This window comes from Panthera pardus, unplaced genomic scaffold, assembly GCF_024362965.1.
Source record: "Panthera pardus isolate Hobbes unplaced genomic scaffold, ASM2436296v1 HiC_scaffold_6, whole genome shotgun sequence".
Lineage (NCBI taxonomy): Eukaryota > Metazoa > Chordata > Mammalia > Carnivora > Felidae > Panthera > Panthera pardus.
Window position 1 is genome coordinate 79,198,851 of NW_026526991.1, and position 24,587 is coordinate 79,223,437.

The 24,587-nt window shown below is 36.3% G+C and overlaps 2 protein-coding genes and 1 long non-coding RNA gene across 5 annotated transcripts in view; 2 read left to right on the forward strand and 1 right to left on the reverse strand.

The window, feature by feature from the left end:
* Nucleotides 1-1,600, forward strand: part of ERGIC2 (ERGIC and golgi 2) — a 41,286-nt gene extending 39,686 nt beyond the window's left edge. For both annotated transcript variants that reach the window (XM_019452363.2, XM_019452362.2), the window contains 2 exons: nt 861-943; nt 1,110-1,600. In XM_019452363.2, the coding sequence (XP_019307908.2) occupies nt 861-943; nt 1,110-1,172 (146 nt within the window). In that variant the 3' untranslated portion in view covers nt 1,173-1,600. The remainder of the gene's footprint in view (nt 1-860; nt 944-1,109) is intronic.
* Nucleotides 1,601-7,831: 6,231 nt separating this feature from the next.
* The window catches only part of FAR2 (fatty acyl-CoA reductase 2), a 151,288-nt gene continuing 134,532 nt past the window's right edge, over nt 7,832-24,587 (reverse strand). For both annotated transcript variants that reach the window (XM_019452361.2, XM_019452360.2), the window contains exons 5-12: nt 24,025-24,202; nt 22,650-22,694; nt 20,366-20,484; nt 19,415-19,482; nt 16,649-16,820; nt 12,597-12,726; nt 9,131-9,258; nt 7,832-8,279 (exon numbers count right to left, since the gene is read on the reverse strand). In XM_019452361.2, the coding sequence (XP_019307906.1) occupies nt 8,117-8,279; nt 9,131-9,258; nt 12,597-12,726; nt 16,649-16,820; nt 19,415-19,482; nt 20,366-20,484; nt 22,650-22,694; nt 24,025-24,202 (1,003 nt within the window). In that variant the 3' untranslated portion in view covers nt 7,832-8,116. The remainder of the gene's footprint in view (nt 8,280-9,130; nt 9,259-12,596; nt 12,727-16,648; nt 16,821-19,414; nt 19,483-20,365; nt 20,485-22,649; nt 22,695-24,024; nt 24,203-24,587) is intronic.
* On the forward strand, nt 10,132-14,140 carry LOC109268787 (uncharacterized). Its single transcript, XR_002080787.2, has 2 exons — nt 10,132-10,256; nt 12,561-14,140. It is a non-coding gene; the product is annotated as an uncharacterized LOC109268787 (long non-coding RNA).

Below are 24,587 nucleotides of genomic sequence, written 5' to 3' on the forward strand. Positions count from 1 at the left end.
ACTTTGAACCGTGCAATATGTGCAACAAAAATTTTCAAATTGTTTTCCTGATTTGGGGCTTTTTTGCCCTGAGATTATGAGATGTTCTCAAAGATAACTTTTAGAATCATAATCATTAAAATCTGAGAGTTAAGCACAATAGATAAAGAAAGGAAACCATTCCTTCTTTATCCCCCAACCCCCATTCAGTTTTACGGGGAGCTATGTAGTTTATATACTTTAAATTATTTTTTTTGAACTATGTTTTTTTTTTTTTTCTTTTTTTATTTATTTATTTTTGGGACAGAGAGAGACAGAGCATGAACGGGGGAGGGGCAGAGAGAGAGGGAGACACAGAATCGGAAACAGGCTCCGAGCCATCAGCCCAGAGCCCGACACGGGGCTCGAACTCACGGACCGCGAAATCGTGACCTGGCTGAAGTCGGACGCTTAACCGACTGCGCCACCCAGGCGCCCCTGAACTATGTTTTTGAAATGAATGAATAGGTTTTCTTATGAAAGACTTTGTCACTACTTCATTTGAATTTGTTTAAATTTGTGGTGCTGCCTGGTATTATTTATTTTTCAAAATGGTATGAGTGTGAGTTGTATAAAGCGCCCTTGAAAAGACTGCATGGTGAAGGTCATGAATCATGTGGCCTTGTGATTTTGAAAGGAAATCCATTTGTTTTAAAAATTCAACCGCCTTGTTATTTTTAACCATGGAAACGAATAAAGCAAACTGCTTTGTTTCCTTACTAATCTATGCCATTATAATTAGTTGAGTTTTTTATTCTTATGTAATAATTTAGGAGATGATTAGGAAATAATTTCATTAAAGCATCATTTAATTGAACACATGAACTTATTTTTTATTACAGGCATGTTACATGGAATTGGGAAATTTATAGTTGAAATAATTTACTGTCGTTTCCGACTTGGATCCTACAAACCTGTCAGTTCTGTAAGTGCTACAATAGAAATGGCGCTGACCTCTAAGTCACAGCATCATTGTTAAGTCTGAACAATAGTTTTTGGTGCTCCGAAAGAGATTGCCCAAAATAAAGCATTGTGATTAAAGGGAATAGTGCAAGGAATAAAACTAATGCTTTGGTCTTTTTTCTCCTTAGGTACCCTTTGAGGATGGCCACACAGACAACCACTTACCTCTTTTAGAAAATAATACACATTAGCACCTCCTGAGTGAAGGAGAAAAACTTTTTGCTTGAGACATAAAACCTTTTTTAATAATAAAATATTGTGCAATATATTCAAAGAAAAGAAAATACGAATGAGAAGTGGGAACCACACCTAGGGGGAAAAAAAAAGAAAGAAAAACCCAAACTGAAATCCTATATATGTTGTGTCTGTTACAAATGTCCTAGAAGAAATTACGCAGCTAATCAGTGAATAAGCCCAACTGGAATATTGCTTGGAAGATGACCCCTTCTGATAATTTCATAGCAAATGGGCAGTATCGAAATCAGACCTTGCTTCTTGGTGGCAAAGAGCCTGAAGGAAAGAAGTCAAACCACATCTAAAGAAAAAGGCATTGATAAGTGCAAATGTTTGCGTCCTTTTGTTTTTAAAAGATATGTCAGAATAAAATATGTAAAACATATGGAAAACTAGTCTAGACTTTAAAAAGTTGTGATCAGGTCACACTTGTTAATAAAACAGGGATGGGTCCCTATGTTATAGCCATATCCATGTTAAGCCATAATGACAAGACCATTTATCCAATAATTTGGTCTGAGGAAGGTAACTGCTTTTCTTTAAACTCTGGCTGTTGGCTTTTTCTAACAGTTCAAGGCAGGGTCATGGAAGATTGAGGTGAGCAGGTACCTAGGTGCTATAATATGTAACAGAGGTATCATTCACAAATTGTAGAGTGGGCACTTATACAGGGAGAAGAAAGCACATTTTTTTAAAAAAAAAAAGATGCTACGTTTTCTAATCTGATCCTTCTATACACTTTGGAAGCGGGAGGTGAGTAATAACAAGGCCCACTACTGATGATGAAAATTATCAGCTTATAAAGTATTAAAAGGAAAAGTAGAATATTTTATACATGTTTGGGTGAGGGACAACAGGGTAACTTAAAGTAGAAACACGAGGCAAATATTTAAGATAATGTCAGATCTGTAAGGTTATCATTAGACAATGTCCATTAAGCTGTAAAACTGGATTATGAGTGTTTGCATTCAGACTGTCCTGAATGGGATTGATTTTGTTATTTTGTTTTGTGTTGTTCTAGCTTTCTCAGTATTTAAGGATTGATTTTAAATTTCTAGACTATAAAAGATAAAAATAATGAGAGGGAGATACACTCAGGTGCCATTAAAAACTATATTTGGAATAGGTGTGCCAACATCATTTTCCTTTTGTAATACTTAATGATAGTAGAAGAATCAACTAGCAGTCCCCATGGTTTAAAGCATTTAGAGAAATGGGAAAATAAAATTCCAGGTAAGTAACAAGGGCGAGTCTAAAGGACTAGATTTAAAATGGTGGTTTTTAGAAAACGGTATGTCACAAATTATAGTTTCACAAATGGATTTTTTTTAAAGGTAAAAAAATGTTTTCTTGAAAGTAGTTGTAACATAATGGAGAGGAGAAATAGTGATAAAACTGCTTTGAAGGAGAGCTTATGTTGAATGGTATTCTGTGGAGAATAACAGAAGCATTATTACTTAAAATATACAGTTGGTCATTAAGAGCCATTAAGTTAACTGATTAACATAGGTGACATAACATGCTCTGAAGGATTTTTTTATTCCAGAAAATTCCAAATAATGAGACTTCTCTGTTATTGATTTCTTTTTTCAGATACTATTTCTAGAAAGTTAAGAGTAGAAACTAATAGAACATTTCTAAAATGGAATTTTACTTAGAATTTTAGCTATTTGAGACTGAATTTTGGTTCTGTGAATCTGCTTTCCAGAAAGTTCATTCAAGTTTCAGAGTTGTTTTTTTTTTTTTTTTTTTTTTAAGGTAAAATAATTGATTTAAAACTTTTCTTTCAGCTAGGATTTTAACAGTTAAGTGTCTTTAAAAAGGATTTTAAAATTATTTTGGTACTTACATATGATTTTTAATTGTTCCCATGTTTTCTAAATACCATATTAAAATTTTAATGTAATTAATCTGTCCCATTAAAGCTGACTTATAAAAGGAATTTCTTTAAAGCAAAATTCTGCTTTGCCGTTGATTTCACTTTACTAGTTAAGAAAGGTTTCTACATGAGACTCCTCAAATAGTTATATTCAGATTTTTGGCAGTCAAAGTAGTAAGATTCTGACGAGCCTCTTGGATGAGGAATGATGAAGTCTACCTTCACATTAGGATTTGCTAGGGGTTTCTGACCTCACCACATGTCTCTTTTCCATTGCAGAGAACACTGTACTGACCTACTTATTCTGGAGCTTTGGCTTGTGCCTGGGGAGGGCGTCTTCAATAGGGTACCCAACTTTATTATTCAGCTCTCCTTTTTCATTTTATTAAGGTATTCATAATATTTGTATATATTCCAGGCTGAATATTTTAAACATTGAGGCTTCAATTTATACGAAATAGGTTTTTTAAAAACTGTGTTTTGTATACATTGGCCTGTAAAAAGAAACATCTAGGTGAATAATTCTCTGCTGCAGTATTTATACAGTACAGACTACCTCTTGGGAAAAGTTTAACTCAATCTTAGAATTACAAACTTACTTCTGATTCTCAATTTAGATGATTAACATCACATTTCTCTCACATTTTATGAAAGTACTGAATTTTCACAGTAAATTTACTAATGCAAGCAAAGTTTGCAATCTTTAATACAAACTGGACTGGAATTCTTAAAGGAATGACTAAGATCTAATTTTTTAATGGTAGAAGTAGGGCTGTATTATGCATCCTGTCTTTTTATGTCCTGGGTTAGTAATTTGAGTACCAGAAAGTAAATTTGTATGCAACCTGTTTCAAAATTTAGAACTTTGAATCTTGAACTTGAGTTCAAGATGCGTATTTTTGATTGTTTAATAAAAATTAAGGCTGAGCCGGAGGACCTTTAAACTTTCATCAAGCCCTTTAGTCTAGTACTTAAGTCCCTCCCCGTGTGCTTGGAGCTCCATTGCAAACCTTCTGCAAGACAAAGTAGATAGTCAGCACTATCCAAATTAGATCACCATTTGTTCACTACCTTATGGTATGATGCCAGGATTAATATCCAAGTATTTCCTTATTGTTGTCCCCCCCCCCCCCTTTTGAAATAATTTTTTAGTGATGAAATCACCTTGCATTATCTTAAGTTTAGGAAACTGCCTTAGATTTTTTGATTTTCTTGTGGGTTTTTTTGGTGGTGTTTTAAGAGAAAAAACACACACGACTCATTTAGTGTATCAATCCTGAACGTGCGGACTCTAAAATGACAAACATAAAACAATTTCTTTGTCCTTTTACAATCATGTATCCCCAAATAAGCCTCAGTTTTTCATATTTAAGCTCCTTTTTCCTCATAGGAAGACTGTGGCAATCCTAGATAGCAGTCTGTTACATTTGCTTTTGCTCCAGATGGAGCTAAATTACTGTATGAGATTGAGCTTCTTTTGTATTTTCATATTAAAAAGTGAATGAGTGATGCAAATTGAGCAGTTGACTCAAGTCTATAAAACTGTCAACAAAGTTGACAATAATCAGTGAGATATTTAAAAAGTTTTGTCTTAGCAACTCCAAATTGTATTGGATGTTTATCAGAAGGAAATAGATGGACAACTCTTCCAAATATCATAACTCATGTATGCGATTTTGTGTAATAATTTTAAGGTAAAACTGAGTAGGTGTGGGGGAAAGTATAGCTTGATGAAAGCAACGTGTACTGAAGCAGACCTTCAGCGACACTTGATGTAACTAAAAGATACTTTGTAAGTTCATTTCTGTTTTCAAGCAGTTATGCAAACCAATTTGATGATTTCTTATACTAGATATACTAGACTTATCTTTAGTTTCTTTAGAGTAAAATTGACACAGTTGATCAGCCTCATGTTTCCCTACTTAGTCACAGTTCCAGATTAGGATCAGTAATTCAAGTAAAGTAAGGCCACACCTAAACTTTTTACTTGTGTATCAGAACTGTTTCTAGCTATTAAAACTCAATTTCAATTAAGTGTCCTTTGCCGTAACTGTATCTTCACTACTGCCTCTCAAGCCAGTTACATCGGAAAATCAGCAATTTCTAGTTTTATTTTGGGTAAATTAAAAAAATATGTTTTTACAAAGTAAGCAGTGAGCATTTTTCCTTACCTCTCTATGTGAGCATATGGGACAACCATTCCTTTTTACTACAGATAGTTGTCCATGTTTCCAGAACATAATTGTTAGATTCATACTTCTAGAAAAATAGACATGTGGGAATTTACATGTAATTTTTGTGAGCTTTGAAAATTACTGATGTTTTTGGAAACTTTAGGCTGACCTACTTTGTTACATTCATTGTGAGATAACAGAACACACTATTTGGGGATTAGTCCCTTCTCAGATCGGTCTGTTTACTCTCAGATTCTAAATCAGCTATTTGAATGAGATGTTGACTGAAGATGATGGTGTCGAGTTAGTGTAAAATTGTAAGAAATGTTTTTTGGAGTTGTATGTCCATCTGCCTCAGGCTTTTTCAGTATTAATTTCTTTAGGTGGGGACTGTCTTAAACTCTGAAATATTCATTACTGTATCAGGTATGTTGTGGCTACAGAATACAGGAATTACCAAAACTTCTTTTTTAATGTAGATGCCTCTCCTTTGTAGTTACTATCCGTCCCCTTCTCCCCAAAAGTAGAAGGCTCTTTCTCATTGCATTGTATGTATTAGACATTCAAATAATTGTCAGTTGGTCTTGATATAAAATAATTAGGGATTTTCTTTCATACAGATACCTATTTTGACTTAGACATCATGTGATTTCTTTAATGCCACAGATAAAAGATGCTTCCAGCATGTAAATGTAACCTTATTAATGGTGTCAGAAAAAAGTGAAGCATTATGTATCTATGTGTTAATTTATATTCATCTGGTAATCTTCTTTGGAAGATTATATCTTTTTCTCAGGGGAGGGAGGAGATCTGTAGTAGTCAGCAGTTAAAGATACAACACTAGAAGAGGAAAACATTTTTAATTCAAACTTTCATTTAATCAAAAATCAAAATGAATACTGGATTAGTGGAATTTATGGAATTAGTGAAAACAAAAATCAAAAGGTAGTAAATTCTTAGAATATTATGTTTTATCCAACCTCATTGAATTTATATCTTGATTTCATTTTTATTATATCTATAGTTTGTATCTTAATCAATGTAACTCAGAAGTATCATATAGACATCTCAAACTAAAAATCACCAAGTGCTTTGTTTCAGAGCTGGGTTGTATGCCCTGAAAAGAAGTTCCCAGACCTTAGATGAGATTGGAAAAGACATTGCCCAGAACAGTTCCCCCCAAATGCCCTTTATGGTGTTGAGAAAAATCTCAAGTAATAGCAGGCTAGAAGCTGCCTTCAAGCCCTGTGCACTTAACTACGTGAATGTGCTGAGTATTACATATCATTCCAGAGAGCATAAATATAAGTAACTGCCATCGTTACCGTTTTATGCTTGTGTCATTTGCCAGTAGTTATGATTATTTTTAATTGCTCAGGCCCCAAATACTATATAATAATATTTCATGTTTTTAACATGAAATGCTGCAATCCAGCATGCACTGATATCTCAAATACGATGAAAGTTAGGATAACAGCTATATTATTAATATAGGAATTTGGGAACAAAAACTATTAATTCATTGATAGTATACATAAAACATTTTTAAACAAAACAACACCTATTCTCTGAACTTAAAGTCACTTCGTGAAGTCTGTCCTCTTCTGCTGTACATTGTACACTTAACGTTGTCCACTTGGGATGATCAAGATACTAGTAAATCCTGATGATCACAGAGGAGTAATTTTCCCACTATACAAAAAACCAAAACTAGCATTTACACTTGTATTTGGAATTTTGCTTTCTCATTGGCAAAGGTCCAGGGACTGGTTTTTTAGGATTCTAGCCTAGTGCCTTCCTCCCATTAGTCACTGAGGCCTGAGCAACATAAGCTTAAATATAAGGGGTTTGGTGACTTCAATAAAAGAGAAGGAAACTCTTGAGAGAAGGTCATCAGGAAAATGGGTAATTGAAAAGATTTAGAAAGAATAGTTGTCAGATTGAAATTATAAGAACTAATTTTTACTTACAAGCATAGTAAGTAGTCCTAGTGCAAATACACTTGAGCCCTCATTCTGTACATAATTACTTAAACCTCTTGTTTTATTTTTTGTTTTTTAGATTTCAGAAGTATAGTTGAGGGAAATGCTAAATGTGAGCCCACTTTTCTAATTCTCTCAGCCTTCACTCAGGTCTCCATGGTATAACACAAAAAAAGGCTGAGATTTCAGTGGAGGATTATTTCTTTTATGGTATATCTGAGGATGCAGAGATCATTCTTCTTCTACTTGATCTTTTTTAATGTTAATTTTTGTGAAAGAGAGCACACACACGCATGTGTGTGTGTGTGTGTGTGTGTGTGGAGCACAGTATGGGGCTCGAGCCCACAAACCATGACATCATGACCTGAGCCAAAATCAAGAGTCAGACACTTAACCAACTGAGCCACCCAGGTGTCCCTTAATCTTGATTCTAAACTTTTCTACTGGGTACCCCTGGAATGGTTCCAAGGTTAAAACTGCCTTTCTTTAGCATATTTCAGCTTCCGTCGTATGTTATTCCATGTTCATTTAGTCAAAATTAGTCCTCTCAAGAAAAAAAAAAAACCCTAAATATCAACAGACAGATGTACTTTGGTGTTTTATGTTCAAGGGCATAGAGTGTTAGGAGGCAATCTGGAAACAAATTTTCCTAAGATATGTATGATTGTAGGCTAAGATATGACTTTCCTTTTCTCACTTAAATAAAAACAATACATAGGGAAGAAATAGGGATGAATACATGACAAGACGTTTGACAGTTAATGAGCTTGGGCATATTCTTTGTTACTTCCTAATCTTAAGAACCACAGTTTGCTGTTTTGGAGGTATCCAGGAGATTCCAGATAAAAGGAGATTGCTGAATGTTCTTAGACCTTAAGTGTGCTGGATGCCCTAAAGTAGGAGAGGAATTTATAACAGAAGCTCACAATGAAGAACCAGACATTCCGAGCCATCTGAGATCGTGCGATGAGAAGGCGCCAGGCAATGAGGAAGAGGGCAGTATTAAAGAGGTAGTGAATATTTCGGAGCCTGGGGAACAGAAATACATAACCAGAGTTAAAACAGCAAGCATCAAATACCTATCTGTGCTATCTGAAGCATAAATGTCATTTTCTGGCTCGTTAGGTGCTCCCAGGTATGTGACATGACCTTATGACATTTTGATTTTTTATCTATTTCCACAACATGCCTTCTGAATGATCGCCTTTCCATAATTATACTTTGATCATATTACCATATCACAAATCTTCACTGGTTCTTGTTCATTAGAAGGTAAGTTCTCAAGTTCTTAGCCTGCTATTTAAGGTTCCTCTTCCGTTACAATTTACCTTTCCATCCTTATAATCTCTGCATGAAAAGCCCTTTGTTTCTACCAGAATTATATCAGACTGCTATAGTTGATTGTCCTTTATGGAATAATGACTGAAAGAAACTTGAGGCAGTTTAAGGACATGAAGAGTGGTTGAGTGAGTTGCCCATGTTAAACAGTACAAATTTCCTGCTTGTTGGGTGTATTCTTAATACCCCATTATGATGGGATGGGGTAGAAGAAAAAGAGAAACTTGGGTTCAGATCTGGATCCTGTATTTCCCATGTGTTACCACAAACAAGTTATTTACCTTCTTTGAGCCTAAATATATCTTTGATAGAAAAAAAAAAAAAAAGCAGGGGTGGGGGGATAACAAAATACCCCCTCATAGGGGTGTGGCGAAGTCTAAGCAAAACTGTATTATGAGGGCATAGTATATAAGGAAGGACCTATAATGTAGTAAATGCTTGAAAAATGTTAATTCCTCTCCTCCCCTGCTCCGATTTCATGTCTGGTAGAAAATCAGATACATGGGAGAAGTGCTCAATAAATATTAACTGATTAGGCTTACCTTCTCAAATGTTGTTTTGCTTCTGGGATCCCAGCCATATCCTCTTTCAGTAAGTACTTCTTAACTCCTAACACATAATTTTCAATGTATTCCAACCAGTTCAACTGGCGCACATCAAAGTTGAATACCTGAAAGGCAAGAAGACATTATGGATTGCTAGAATTGCACTGCTGGAGACCATCACTTTGTCCTTTTGAAAAATTTCTTTTACATAAATGAGTGAAATTCAGTTTGGGAGACTTGGGTGGGACCCCTTCAAAGGAGATTATTTGAACAGTTATTTCCAAGGCACTGACAAAATGGATTATCATTTACACAGAAACATTCAAACACCGATCAAGCACAAATATTTGACATTTAAGAAGTCTTGTGAGGGAAATTTAAAGGAACTGGCATTAGCTGGCGAAAGCTAATTTCATTTCAAGTAAATTGGGATTAATTATTTTTAAAAGTGATGGGTAGGGAGCAAAACAAACTGCTTCTCCTTTTTTCCATTCTTTAAATTTTGGTGTTGTTTCCTTGGCCTACCCTCCTTTCCTGCAATATCACCATTTAATTATGCAGATTAAGGTAAACTGAATAAGCAAAATCTTAAAGAATAGTTTAGCAGAAATTCTGTATTTGCTTTAGAGATGTTATCTACTATGTGTGTTGTTAAATGAAACCCTTCAAAAACATTTCTTTTAGAGTTAAGCGGTAAGAGTTAAGTGTTTCTCTTGGAACCATAGTGTATTTTCTCCTCTTGGATACAGAATACCATGGAACTATATTTTCCCTTTCCCTTTGCCACCAAAAAGCTCAAAAACAGATTCTCTGCTTAACTGCAGTGACTTAGTAAGATCTTGTAGACTACATATGGACATCCTATTTTTTCATTCTTATCTTTGACTTCATATTTTAATGCATACTTTCCCTAGTTTGGTGTTTTATTTCTATTTTCTTTTATTATTATAGATTATATATAATACATATATACTAAATTATATATAAATGTAAAATATCATATCATATATATGTTTATTGCAAGTTATCTCAAATAATACGGAGTACTAACAAAGAGCAGATGAGATGATTGAGTTCCAGAGAGCTTCATAGACTTGTCCAACAACTGAAATGCTTTTCAAAGGTAATTCTGCATCACTTTGTTTGGATATGTTTATTTACTATAGTATCACTAAATATTACTTATTCATTTATATAAAGAGAGGCTTTTATTTTTATACTATTTCACATTTCTAAGTTAGATTTCAGTAACGTCCTTGTTTGGAATCCTCATTCCATATGGCAAATCAAACTGAATTCTAAGCCGATTCTAAGCCAGAGTTTGGCAATTATATGCAATTATTCAGGACTGTTACCTTTGCAATTTTGAAAGTGTATGTTAAATCCATAGCACATTTGATTCTTTTCATTTTCATAAAATTTTTGGTTATTTTAGGTTAAAATAGTAAAATGTCAAAAAATGAAGCTCTAAGCTACCTTTTGAATTAGAGGGATAAATTACATGGGAAAAATGCAATAAAGATAACTGTACATAAAACCTGTAGCTAATTTTAAAAACAGTTTACAATAGTTTTTTTTTAAACAACATAGTTTGATCATGGTCCATGCATTTCAAACAAGTACTTAGAATAATTTTGCTTATACAAGGGATGTAAATATTTCTGAAAATAGCTCTATTTCATGTCAGTTTTAGAGATGCTCTGCAATGATTTCAGTTAAAATATCCCTCTAAATCTCACCTGGTGTATTTAATTTAACATTTATGGTGTTTGACTTTAAGTAACCCTTAGGTTCCATGACCTGAAGTAATTCTAGGGCTTGGATTTGAATTATACTCTGAGGCTGGTATGTAAGAGTAAAACCCATAGCTGGCATGTGAGGCTGGCAGTAGCCTCGCATTTCCTTCTCAGTGTGATGTGGTCTCTTCTACATGCTGTCAAGTACTAGATAAATCGAGAAATGCTTTTTTCTTTAAAAAAATTTTTAATTAAAAAAACATTTATTTATTTTGAGAGAGAGCAAGTGAGTGAGCAAGCATAGGGGCAGAGAGAGAGAATCCCACTTGACAGTGCAGAGCCCGATGCAGGGCTCGAACTCACAAACCGTGAGATCATGACTTGAGCCAAAACCAAGAGTCGAACGCTTAACTGACTGAGCCACCCAGGTACCCCAGAAAGTTTTAGTAGATAGTGTCAACCAAGAGAGTGAAAACTTTAAAATGTAATTGAAAACTCAGGATATGCTCAGGGAACACATGACTCTCTGAGGGGAAAAAAAAACTGGAAAGATGTACAAAGTACAAAAGATTTCTATACTTGTGAATTTCAGAATATACAAAGATTTCAAGACTTAACATTTGTAACTGCCAAGAAGCTAATGTAAAGAAAATAAATGGCATGGCTATTAAGCAATTAATGTGAAGGCCTGTCTTGAGGAATGAAAGTCTGAATTATCAAGGATCATTATAGGGATAGAGGCTATATGTGCTGTACATGTGCTAGAGAGAAGGCAGTACTGATGGAGGGAGGTCTTAGTGGGATGCACATAAGAGTTGGGGGTTAGCTTTAAAAAGTAGGAAAGAGGGATGCCTGGGTGGCTCAGTCAGCTAAGTGTCCAACTCTTGATTTTGGCTCAGGTCATGATCTTGAGGTTCGCATGATTGAGCCCTGTGTCAGGCTCTGCACTGGCAGTGTGGAGCCTGCTTGGGGTTCTCTCTTCCCCCTTCTCTCTCTGTCCCTCCCCTGCTTGCACACACTCTCTGAAAAATAAATAGAGGCCCCTGGGTGGCTCAGTCAGTTAAGCATCAGACTTCAGCTCAGGTCATGATCTCATGGCTTGTGGGTTCAAGTCCCATATCAGGCTCTGTGCTAACAGCTCAGAGCCTAGAGCCTGCTTTGGATTCTGTGTCTCCCTCTCTCTCTCTCTCTTCCCCACCTCTACTTGCACTCTGTCTCTCCCTCAAAAATAAACATTAAAAATTAAAAAATAAACCTTAAAAATAATAAAAAGGAAGGAAAGAACTGCAGCTTTGGAGATGCAGAATGATCTTGATTTAACAAGAGCAGTGGGTGAGTTTATGAGCAATGAAATTGTGATTTTTCATTGAAGTCCTATGCTGTGGGTTTAGGGAGAATACAGAGGTACTGAGGATTTGCTGAGGACAAACCAAGGGTGAACAGGAATGGAAGCGAAATATGTGAAATGTGACTGCAGGATAGCAGGAGGATCTAATCAAAGTCGAGAACCCAGGACTCTTACCTACATTAACTTATTTCCTGCATTGTGTCAATAATACTGATGGATTTTCTTAGCCAAAAAAGAAAAAAAAGGGAGGGAGAGAGAGAGAGAAAGAAGGGAGGGAGGAAGGAAGACCAGAAAAGACAAAAAAGAATTCTGTGTATGTAACTAAAACTTCTTCATCCATCAGCTTTCCAGGTCAAATGGTTGTCAGAACTCTACTCACTCTCTGGTCTTCAGGACTCAGCTCAGACATCAGCATTTCCGTATTGTATGTGCTCCATTCCCAACTCCGGTTGACAAAATACTCCAGCATGGACACTGTTCTTAGCAGCCGATTCATGAGCTTTGTCATCCTGAGGTAAAGATCAGGTAGAAGCCAATATCAGCACACCACAGATGGCTGCTTCCATGCTACTCTATAGGATGTAGGACAAATTATTTTTTGAGAAAAGAGAAAAAATTTCCCTCTTGCCCCCATTTCTTCATTAAAACAGATTCTTTTTTTCTCTTTCCACATAATCTCCATTGAATAAAGGAAGGGGATGAAACTAATGGAGTCTGTTCTATTAGGCATTTTAATACAAACAACCTCCTCCTCTTCCTCTGTACTACCTTCTCTTTCTCCAAAGTGGCAGATATTTTAAAAGCCGAGCCAGATATTGGAAAATAGCTAGGTGATCACCTACTGTGTGGCACAGTGCTGAAACTTTGAAAAAAATACTACCTCAGCTAATTCTCGTATCTGTCAGATAGGTATTTATCTGCATTTTATGAGGGGGTAGAAGAAGCTTAAGATAGATGAAGTGGCCATGATAATAATAAGTGTCAAAGGCAAAACTGCAACCCAGTTTTGACCACCCTCAAAAAGCTTATGCTTTTATGATCTCACCACTCTGTCCCATGACTTCAGATGGCCCACATCTTCCAGTCCTGTGGTCAGGACTTGGACCAGCTCTGCTGTGTGAACTTCTCAACTTTACAATAATTTATCGAAAACTTTCAGATGTGATCTTATTTGATCCTCACAGTAGGAATCTGTGAGGGAGTAAAGATCTATTATTATTTATCTTCCTTAATCTTACAGAAGGGTTAACAGCTTAAAGTTCACACAGCTACCGCTTAAACCTAGATCTTCTGGCTACAGATCACTTTGGCCTGTAGAACATTTCTCTTAGGCCAGTTTTGCCAATAGTGATTACTGTAGTTGACCCAGTAATGACTTAAACTGTGTCGGGAATTTGGTCTTGTTTCTGGTCAGATCCTAATGACTTATCAGGGACTTCTCTCATTGTATCATGGGAAATTCTTAGGCAGAGGGTAGACTCATTATTCCCTGGTACAAGCATTACAGTAGCCTTCCATTTAGCTATTATTATTTAACATTTTTGCTATAGACTATTTGTATGCCCCTCCTCCCCAAATTCATATATTTAAACCTATTCCCACCAATGTGATAGTATTTGGAGAAGACTTGGGGAGGTGATTAGTGCCTTTCTCTCTCCCTCGGACTTTCCAGCTTGTGAGGACACAGAGAGAGAGAGAGATGGCTCTCTAGGAACCAGGAAGCAGGCCCTCAGCAGATGCTGAATCCACTAGCATCTTGATCTTACACTGCCCAGTCTCCAGAACTGTGAGAAATAAACTGTTACTTGTAAGCCTCCCAGTCTATGATACTCTGCTATAGCAGACCAAATGAATGACCATCTTTATCCATTCTACAATTCTGATGGAATTGATGTGATTTTAATAAATTTAATTTTTGAAAATAATCCTTGTAGAATGATATCCTATGTACAGAACTATATCAGCATAATTTTTTTTTAAGAAAGAATACATTTCTTACTTTTAGGTAGAGAAGGTCTTCGCAACACATAAAATGTGAAAGCCATAAAGGAAAAGAATGATTCATGTAAAAATCTGAAACTTCTTTAGTAATAATAGTGATTGCTATATGCTGTGCCCTCTTATATAAATAGTATAAAATAAGTATGTTAACTGTCCCTTTTTACAGGTGAGGCAGTTAAGTATTAGAGATAGGACTCACTCATATGGCTAATTTGGTGAAGCCAGGATTTAAATCTGTAAGTTATACTTTGAACTCCATGCTATTAAGACCTACACTATATGTAGTTCCCTTGTATTAGAAGAAGTTTAATAATCGAAGGTATGAGATAAGAAAGTGACTTGGGAAAAATATATTAAATATAAGTTTACACACATACATAGGAGTTTCTGTAAGTTAATAAGGACAACCTAAAAAAAATAGGTGAGAAACAGAGGCAGACAACTCAGGAGAAATACTGAATGCCCAATGACCACAGAAAAGCCCAGCCCCTCCAGCAATCGGGACTGCAAATCAAAGGAACGAAGAGATGCCAATCATTATCATTAGTTTGATGATTCAAAAGATTGATTTTTGGCAAAGTATTGATGAGGGTAAGAAAAAACAAATTTTTACCCTCATGTACTGATGTGATAGTGCCAATCGTCAAACTGACAGAGCCTTCCTTTAGGGCAGCCCGGCAGTAGTCACAAAATTCAGAGACATCCTCCAGTATAGCAATCACACGCCTCAGCTTCCTCCCCAGACCCAGTGGCATGTTCTAAAAAAATTCATGTGCACTGATACTCATGACCGCATTGTTTGGAAGAGTTAAAAGGACACCAGTAGGCAGAATGACTTTGATTTTCATGGGCCATTAGTGAAAAAAGTTAGAAAATTTGCAGGCCTGATTTGCATACACACACACACCTCAACGCAAAACTATATTTATGCATGTCTATATATGGTTGTAAGTGCATAAAAGATTATATACACACACACCTGGGAAGGGAAAGGGTCTCGAAGGATTCTGCCATTTTCTGCCATAAAGATTATTTCCTAAAATACCTGTGACCAAACAAACCTACCCATTTCCCACAAATATTAGTTTAATTTCTCACAAACAAAATTCATAAAGATTTTTATTAGGTCCCTTCCTCCTGTTTCTCTTTTCTGCTTATGAAACTTTGCTCTTTCTGCAGGTCTTCTTCCAACCCGGATCTGTGTTAAAATCTTTAGCATTTCTGCCTACAATAGGTTTTTCTTCTCTTCCCATCTTTATTTAATAAGCCCCATACCTGGGGTGCTTGGGTGGCTCAGTCGGTTAAGCACCCGATCTTGATTTTGTCTCAGATCATGATCCATAGGTTTGTGAGTTCAAGCCCCATGTCAGGCTCCATGCTGACAGCACAGAGCCTGCTTGGAATTCTCTCGCTCTTTGCCCCTTCCCTGCTCACATGCGTATGCGCTCTCTCTCAAAATAATAAAAAAAAAAAAGCCCTATGCAAATATTTTCTCCATAGCCACAATGTCTCCTTTTCACCTTGCTCAAGAAAAAGCTGATGATTATTGAGTTATCAGCTCTAAATTGGGTCTCTGAAAATTTGGATAAAAGTAACATTGCCTAAGTTTTAGTCACTTGCACTAAGAAGGATGGAAATTCAACATGCTGAGAGAGGCTTCCTCCTGTAGAGAGACTAGAACAGAAGGCAATGCTATTCATGCTCCGGATTCTTGCTTGCAGCAATTGCCTTTGGTACTTATAATTATGACTCTTCAGAGACAATATTCAAGACACAGAATTTAAGTGAGAGAAAGGGATACGTCCTATGTCACACAGCTAGATGGCGACACAGCTGCCTCAGCATCCACACATTTCATTCTACCTTGTTCCCTTTATTTCTTTACTCACCTCTAGGTGGCAGTAAATCTGGTTCAGGTTTCTCCATATCCTTACTCTGTCACTTGGAATCTACTTTAAATTCTTCCCCGCAGCTTCTACATCCTATTTGTAAAACTGGCATACCGAGAATATCCTCTCTGGGTTGTGAGAATGAAAACGAGATCATCCCACATCATTCCGTGTGTGTGTGTGTGTGTAAGTGAGGCTGTTATCATTATTTTAATATTACCTAACAATTTAGAAAACCCCAGACTTAGAGTCTCAGTTGCTTTCCTTTTGGTGGATGATTACTTGCTGAATTCACCAAGTTCTTCAATATTGAACTTCCATTATTATGATAGAGGATTTTTAAGGTAGGAGTCCCTCTGGGGCTTCTCACTACTACTGCTTTGGTTTTGTCCCCAAATATATACATACGTGTGTGTGTGTGTGTGTGTGTGTATGATTTAGTTATCACTTTTGATCCCCAGACGAAAGGAGGGCTAAGGACTTTGGGATCCTAATCTTCCATGCGGCAACACTCTTAAAGCAATTGACTTCAGCTTCTTACCTGGGCTTCCTTCCTGTGAGCCGTAGATAGAAGTCGTAGATGATGGCAGGGGCTCGATGGCTGACTGCATTCCAGTACTGGCTTGTGATGATATTGGATGTGAAGTCCGCATTCGGCCTCCTAAAAGCTTTCTCAAATGGGACTTTTTCAAAGGTTGCCAAGACTTGGAATCCTGTGGAAAAAATAGAGCACTAAGTCCAGGCGCATATAAGCCCACTGTAGTCGAGGTTGCAATGATAAAGACTAATGATTTGCTGTGTAGAGTCAAGAATCAATCTCTGAGACAATATTAAGGTTATTTATGCCAGGCAAGAGGTCACCTGCAAAAATCAAACAATGAGAATGGGTTACAAAGTGGGTCCTTTTCTTGAAACCTTACACTAAAAGCAACTTCTTGGGGAAATAATAGTTCTAGTCAATACAGTGAAGTACTGTTCGGAAAAACTTAAATCCATCATTGGTTCCAAGGATATCTAGTCTATTCTGAAAGCCCCAAGACAGAACCTGAAGGCTTTATTTCCTAGGCTGGATTGTTACTTGCAAAACCATCAGGAAAGTTTCTTCACATTTTACTTAAACCTTTATAAAGGGTTACCTTTTAGAAAAAAATTTTTAATGTTTATTTTTGAGAGAGAGCAAGTGAGCGAGTGGGGGAGGGGCAGAGAGAGAGACACAGAATCCGGAGCAGGCTCCAGGCTCTGAGCTGTCAGCACAGAGCCCAAAGCGGGGCACAAACTCACGAACCGCGAGATCATGACCTAAGCCAAAGTCAGACGCTTAACCGACTGAGACACCTGAGACACCCAGGCGCCTCTATAAAGGGTTACTTAAAGCTTCATAAAGTTTAAGTAAAATAGAGAATATCAAGGCAGGATTCCCTTATATTGGTTCACTTTAAATACCAGTCTTTTACTTCTTGGGTATTTCTGCTTCTCTAGGAATATCCAGACTCAATCGTCCACTCTTGTCTCCAGACTTTTTTTCACAATTTTTTACATTGTTATGTAGATAAAACCTAGTTAAAAACTTTTAATGTACAGTTGTAAAATAATTATTTAAAAAAAACTAATTCAAATTCAATATTTATTTTATGTATGTAAAATTTTCAAAGGCTATGCCTAAGTTCATTTTTCAATTATAATGATACCAATTCTTTTTTTTTCAATATATGAAATTTATTGTCAAAATGGTTTCCATGCAACACCCAGTGCTCATCCCAAAAGGTGCCCTCCTCAATACCCATCACCCACCCTCCCCTCCCTCCCACCCACCATCAACCCTCAGTTCTCAGTTTTTAAGAGTCTCTTATGCTTTGGCTCTCTCCCACTCTAACCTCTTTTTGTTTTTTTTTTTCCCCCTCCCCTCCCCCATGGGTTTCTGTTAGGTTTCTCAGGATCCACATAAGAGTGAAAACATGGTATAATGATACCAATTCTTATGGTGATATGATTATTGTCCTCCTTAAACAAGATTACCTGGAAATCTATATAAAATATATATACCTTACACAGAAAAGATTCTCAAGAAACATCTGGCCCAGGAATCTGGACTGTTCTCCTCCCAGAGGGAGTCATAATCACTTTTAAGAATCACTAGTGAAGTGGTTACTGACCATTGGGGAGAGTCAAGAGACGCATCTTCTACTTCTATTTTGGGTACCAGCCTCCATATGAATTTGAATAGATCTTTTATTCTCCCGGGCCTCATATGTAAAATAAAGCAAGGCCACTAGATTATTTTTAAGATTACTTTCAACTGTGATATTGTATAATTTGAAAAAAACAGATAATAAGTTGCAGCACGGAGGAAGACTTGTAAATTTCAGAAATGTAATTTACATGTTTTATTTAAGAGCCTAAGATATCTGGTTTGCTTCTATGAATGCCACTTTTATAAGTGATACCATAATTCTATTACTGACGTAGAGGAGATTTATTTCCAAATATGTTCAGAATTATTTAGATATATGATCTAAAGAACTGGATATATGATCTGAAGAACTTTGATGATAGTAGATCATTTCATTTTTACTGAAGTAACAACTTTGCAAACAATAGCAGAGTGTTCTGAATTGGGAATCAGATTCTAACAAATGAAGTTCATTTGATTTTTTCTATAGCTAGTATCTAAACAAAATTAGATGTTCTAAAAGTTTCAGATATTTGCAGGACAACTCCTAAATTGACAAAGGAGGACAAGATTGGTTAGCTAATTTTCTTTTACATGCAGGATTAATTACTTCAACAAGATACTTTCAAGGTCACATGTAAGGCTCACTGTATAAATCAATGAAGAGTATTGCTGACTCAGTAACAAAAGTTAGTAGTATTGAACTTTTCTAAATCTACTTGGTCATTGATCATTTCACAATCTCAGTGAGGGAGCAAGGGGGGCAAGGGATATGCACATGGGAGCAGCTGCCCCAGCAGGAATATTTCATCATGGACATTACTTATCATTGCTGACTTTTGCTCAGTTTTCTTGATTTTTAAAATCTTTGTAGCCAATGAACCCCTTATTGCTTACAATCATGTAGATATTCCACTGACTCCCTTTGATGTACCACAGTACATTCTAGTTAACTCTTACACATTTATAATTTCTAATTATTTTACCTTTTTTGCTTATTTTTTGTCTTTTTCTCCCACTTGACTCCAAGCTCCAGAACACATTTTGTCCATCCCCACCCCCTACCCCTGTGGTAGACATTCACAGTGTGAGGGCAGACACTAATAGTTAGGTAGTTACATCTCTATAGACACTTACCCATTTTGCCCCAGTTACAAGGATTGAAGTTACCAGATGTACAATGGTAGATTAATGTTGACTTAGGTCTGAAAAATGAAATAAAAATTAAATAAATACAACTAAATGAAAGACTAATGGAAAAAATATAAGGAAAAATAACATTTAAACAAGATTGTTTCAGTAGTTTCCATAATGAAAGCAACATTTCCATCTTTTGTTCCTTCTTTGGGTAAAAAAGCAAAATGGAAGAAGACTAGGGAAATATGCATGTTTGTGCATGTGCACACAGAGAGCTCACAAAGGTTGATGTATTTAAGCAGCAAATGGAGGTACCATGACAATGAGAAAGTGGGTGACATTCCTTACTTCTGGACATGGTTACTGGGCAAAATATAGTCTATGTTTTCTCCTAAATCCAGTTAAGCCCTGCTGGATTGAAAAACATCTAAATGGCTGACTTCAAATAAGAAAATTTTAATTCTATTTGTCATTTACTATCAAAGCCAAATATATAAACAACATTTTTTTTTTTTTTTTTTTTTTTTTTTTTTTTTTTTTTTTTTTTTTTTGGTACTAGGAAAAGCCCCCATATGGTGATCTGAGATTTTGGCATTTATCAGGAAGTGAGCAGTTCTATAAAATATAAAAGATGCCCTCATTTCACCCACTTTTATCTCCTTTGCCTTGAAAAAGGAAGCTGTATTTTAAATTACCGAATAGAAGGAAAAACTCTTTTTGGTTATCAATTTTATGGTTAAAGGATTTAAAGAGTTTGTTACTTTATGATCAAAATGCACATCAGTATTTATAAAACACCTCCATGCATACGTGATGGCATATTTGAAACTATGTAAAATATTAAATCCTCTTTCACATTTGGGGTCTTCTGCAATCAAATGCATATAATAAGCCTAACATATTCACCCTCCTCCTCGTCAAAGCTCTGCAAGCTGGCTTATGCATGCACACCTGTGAACTGCTGTGTACCATCCTACAGCCAAGGTGAGATTGACAACTGTATCAACTGGAATTAAATCTGCCACTGCCATCGGAGTAGCTCTTATGGACCGGAGAAACCCTTTCCCGGCCTGCACAGGAAAAAAGAACATAAAATAGGTTTTAAGTAATAATTGGGGCTAATACTAATACCGCTAGTTACAACAGTTAGCACTGACTCGCTGCTGACTGGGTTATTGTGCTAAGGCTGACTTTTCTCAGCCGACCCAACCCCCCAGCCAAGTTCACCTCAAATGCCAGCATTTCCACAATAGTCCTCAGGTCCCTTTAGAGAGTGGAGTTCCTCAGATTTGTGAGAGGTTAGTATATCTAGTTAATAAACACCAACAGTTTTTTCACATTTAATAATTAATCCATGAGATATTTTAAGAATTAAGGTTTCCCAAATTTCCCGCTATTACTAGTTTACCATTTCTTAAATGATGTCATTTTCTGCTAGTGCCTAGTAGCTTACAAACAATAGTAGACACTAAAGGTTTAAGAGACACTTTTAAAAATTAGGGGCACCTGGGTGGCTCAGTTGGTGAAGCATCCAACTCTTGGTTTTTGGCTCAAGTCATGATCTCATGGTTCGTGAGTTCGAGCCCTGCATCAGGCTCTGTGCTGACACTGTGGAGCCTGCTTGGGATTCTCTCTCTCTCTCTCTCTCTCTCTCTCTCTCTCTCTCTCTCTGCCCCTTCTCCCCCTCCTCAAAATAAATAAACTTTTTAAAAAAATTAATAAAGTTCTACCATTCCACAAAAACTTTTTTATTACTTAGGAAAGGGCCACCACTTTTTGTTAAGTGTTAAGTATCTTAGTTCACAGATCACTGATCTTATATAGATGTAAGAATTGGGAATTATTAACATTAATAAATAAGTCGTGCCAACAAATAAGTCAGTTAATAAATAGTCATGTTTCTTGATTTTATGAAGTTATTGATACCCTGCATATTTCTAGCATCGATTTGCAATGGTTAGCACTTTCTTATGTTCCTCATTTTTATTTTCTTGTAACTGATTCCCCTTCCTTTGGATGTAAAAAATCAGTTTTAAAAAATTTAGAAAATCGGAATAAATGTGATTTATAAATAATATAAAGAAACTCATTCTAGGATCATGTTAAAATAATTATGTTCTAAGTTACCAAATATTAACCCCAACTAAGCTTTAAAGAAGAAAGAATTGAAGACAGAGAACAAAAAGAGAGGGGCTGCTAGAAAAATAAAGAAATCAGAAGGAAGTTCACTGTCCCTGTCTTTGACAGGTAGTCACAATTCACTCTCTTATATGTTAGTTCACGTTGGACCTAGCTCTGAGAAGAACAGAAATAACCTGAAGCATGAGGTTTCTAATAAGATTTAAATTCAGGGAGAGAATCGAATTCCTATTCATTGTCCTAAAGAGTAGAGTAATGGTTCTGGTCTTACAGTGTTTCAGCGTGAACTGTGAACTAGGTCATGGCTCATGTCAACCACATCAGCCTTCAGTGCAGGGAGAAACCCACTGATGATGACTTACAGGCACCACTGACATTTCTACTTGTCTGTGAGAGGATTATTGGTGAAAAGTATTTACTAAAGTCATCAATTTTTACATGTGAAAAATTTGCTCCAGTGGGTGTTTCTCTTTCTTGTATCTGTTGAGCACCAGTTATTGATGTATGTATATATATACATACATATATATATACACATACATATATGTATATATATACGTACATATATATACATATATACATGTATATATACACATACATATTATGTGTGTGTGTGTGTATATATATATATATATATATATACATACATACATAAAATTTCTATCCACGCAAAACTCTTATATGTGTATTATAATAAAAAATTTAATCTTTGGGAATGTGACGTTTATTGCATCCCCAGTTTGGTGTACTAATTCAAGCTATTAATAAAGAGCAAAAAGGAGGAAACACTCCCATCTTGTGGTAATCAAAGGGAAATATAGACATGGTCCTTGATGCTCAGATTTTTCCAAAAATAACTCCTAAATCGTAATTGATATCACAGGACCTCTGTTTTCCTGATAATAAAATCTACAAACAATAGAAGTAATTTCATCCTGCCTCTATTTTCCAATCAGCAAAACTGAGATTAAGTTGCTTCGATAATAATAAAGTAACATTTATGGTTTTGGATCAATGAAGCCATAGCAACACTAAGCATTTCCTTACCATTCCTCCACTACATTTCAAGTAGTTGTTTCTACAGTGTTATACATACCGCAATAATGAGTCCACTAGGTCCATTTAAGTTATCAACCCAACCCTAAAAGAAAAAAATATCTCTATTGGTTACACATGTCAGAAAATCATAATATATCTGTAACATCTGCAGTCTGATCTTAATAAATTTCAAAAAAGAGCACTGAGACCCTGGCTGATAGAACAGTCTAAGCCAGTCTTTCTAAGGCCAGAAACAAAGATCAATGGCAAAGCACTGGATATTTCTGCACTTGTGCAAGAATTAAGATTCTGCCAGCATTCTGGAGGAGTCATGGAGAATTTCAAATTGTTTTATGACCTCTTACAGGCTAAATTGCACCTTGTCTTAATATCATAACCTGCCAATCCACTTATTAACCATCATTTTTCTCCACCTCAGTCCTGATTTTAATTCTCCAGGGGAACACTACAAATCAAACATGATTTGTAGGAATTATCCATTTCTCAAAAATGAGAAGTCATAGCGTCCAAACTCCACTTGTATTAGCTTGCTTAGAGATGTTAACAGGGAGAATATGTTCAGGAGCAGTTAGAGGAAAATGTCTTTCTGAGTTTGTCTCCTAAGCCCTAAAGGCAAGTCAGTTGACCTTATTCTGTCTGTTTCTTTATATGTAAAAGTCAAAGTGTGTGTGGAAAATAGGAGAGGAGACAGAAAAGAGAAGATGAAGGGATTGTTGAGTCTTCTACTAGGGACCAGGCACTACACTACACAAACACTCCTCATACATTGTCTCATTTGGTTGACTCTCCAAAGTGGGTCCAGTATTGGGCTAAAACAGTATTAGCCCAGTTTTATAGATGAGACCACTTAAAAGGCTCCATTGTCATAAGTAGTACAGCTCAAATTTGGGGGGCCCTAAAGCTTCACAAAATTGCTTCAAAAAAGATGGTATAATTTAGTGTACTTTCAAAAGGATATTGCAGTATACAGACACAAAAATTATTATTCCTACCCTGAGAACCTTCTGTGAACTTTGTGATTCTTATTTGCCCTGGCAGTTGTAATACTACCAGTTTGGCCATCAAGAACATTCTGGTATATTTAAACTATAGAGGGAAAGCCAAGAACTAAAACTATCTCCCATGGAATTTTCACACTAGGGTTAACAAGAAGTGAATTTAAGATCTCCAGCCAAGTCTAGGCTCCCAGAGGAGCATCATGCTGGACAGATTCTGAACCAAAGATGGAATTTTGTCCTAGTACAATGGGTTCATGTTCGATTTGCTGCACTCAGCTATATATTCTGAGAAGAGAGAGGCAGAGAGAGAGAGAGAGAGAGAGAGAGGGAGAGAACATCAGAAAGTAATTGGGTGAGAAGGATGCTGGTTTGGAAGCAAAGCAAGGAATCTGGAATCCAGGTGAGTGGGCTTACCGGGAAAGGCTCCTGCCAGGTTGCTCCCACAATGGAGGGCCTTATGATGGCAATGTTTAGGTTCCCACTCTCTTGTTGCACCACCATTTCTCCCAAGGCCTTGGTGTATGTGTAAGTATTGGGCCGATCCCCAATCAGCTTGGGTGTGATCTCATCAATAATAGCATCGTCTAACCACCTGAGGGTAGTCAGAGTACAAAAGAATTCTAGCAACATGTGTTAGACAATAAACCAAAAAAAGAAAGAAAAGAAAAAGAAAGAAGAAAGAAAGAGAGAGAGAGAGAAAAAGAAAAGTTCCCCAAAAAAAGACCCTGTGAGACACAATCAAACAACACTTTCCATTTCTCGCTTGAGTTCTAGAATTCAGAACAGTTGCAGGATACCCAAGTTGAGTGGGTATCCAAATCCTGTGCGCTGAATGAGCTCTTTGCTCTGCACTGCTAAGCCCAATCCCATCAGTTGAATCCTGCTTCCTCCCACTCAGATCGATAAATTCAGCAGCGATGCAATCTACAGCTTTATTATGTTTGATCTCTAATTATCACCAATTACTTCCTCTCCAA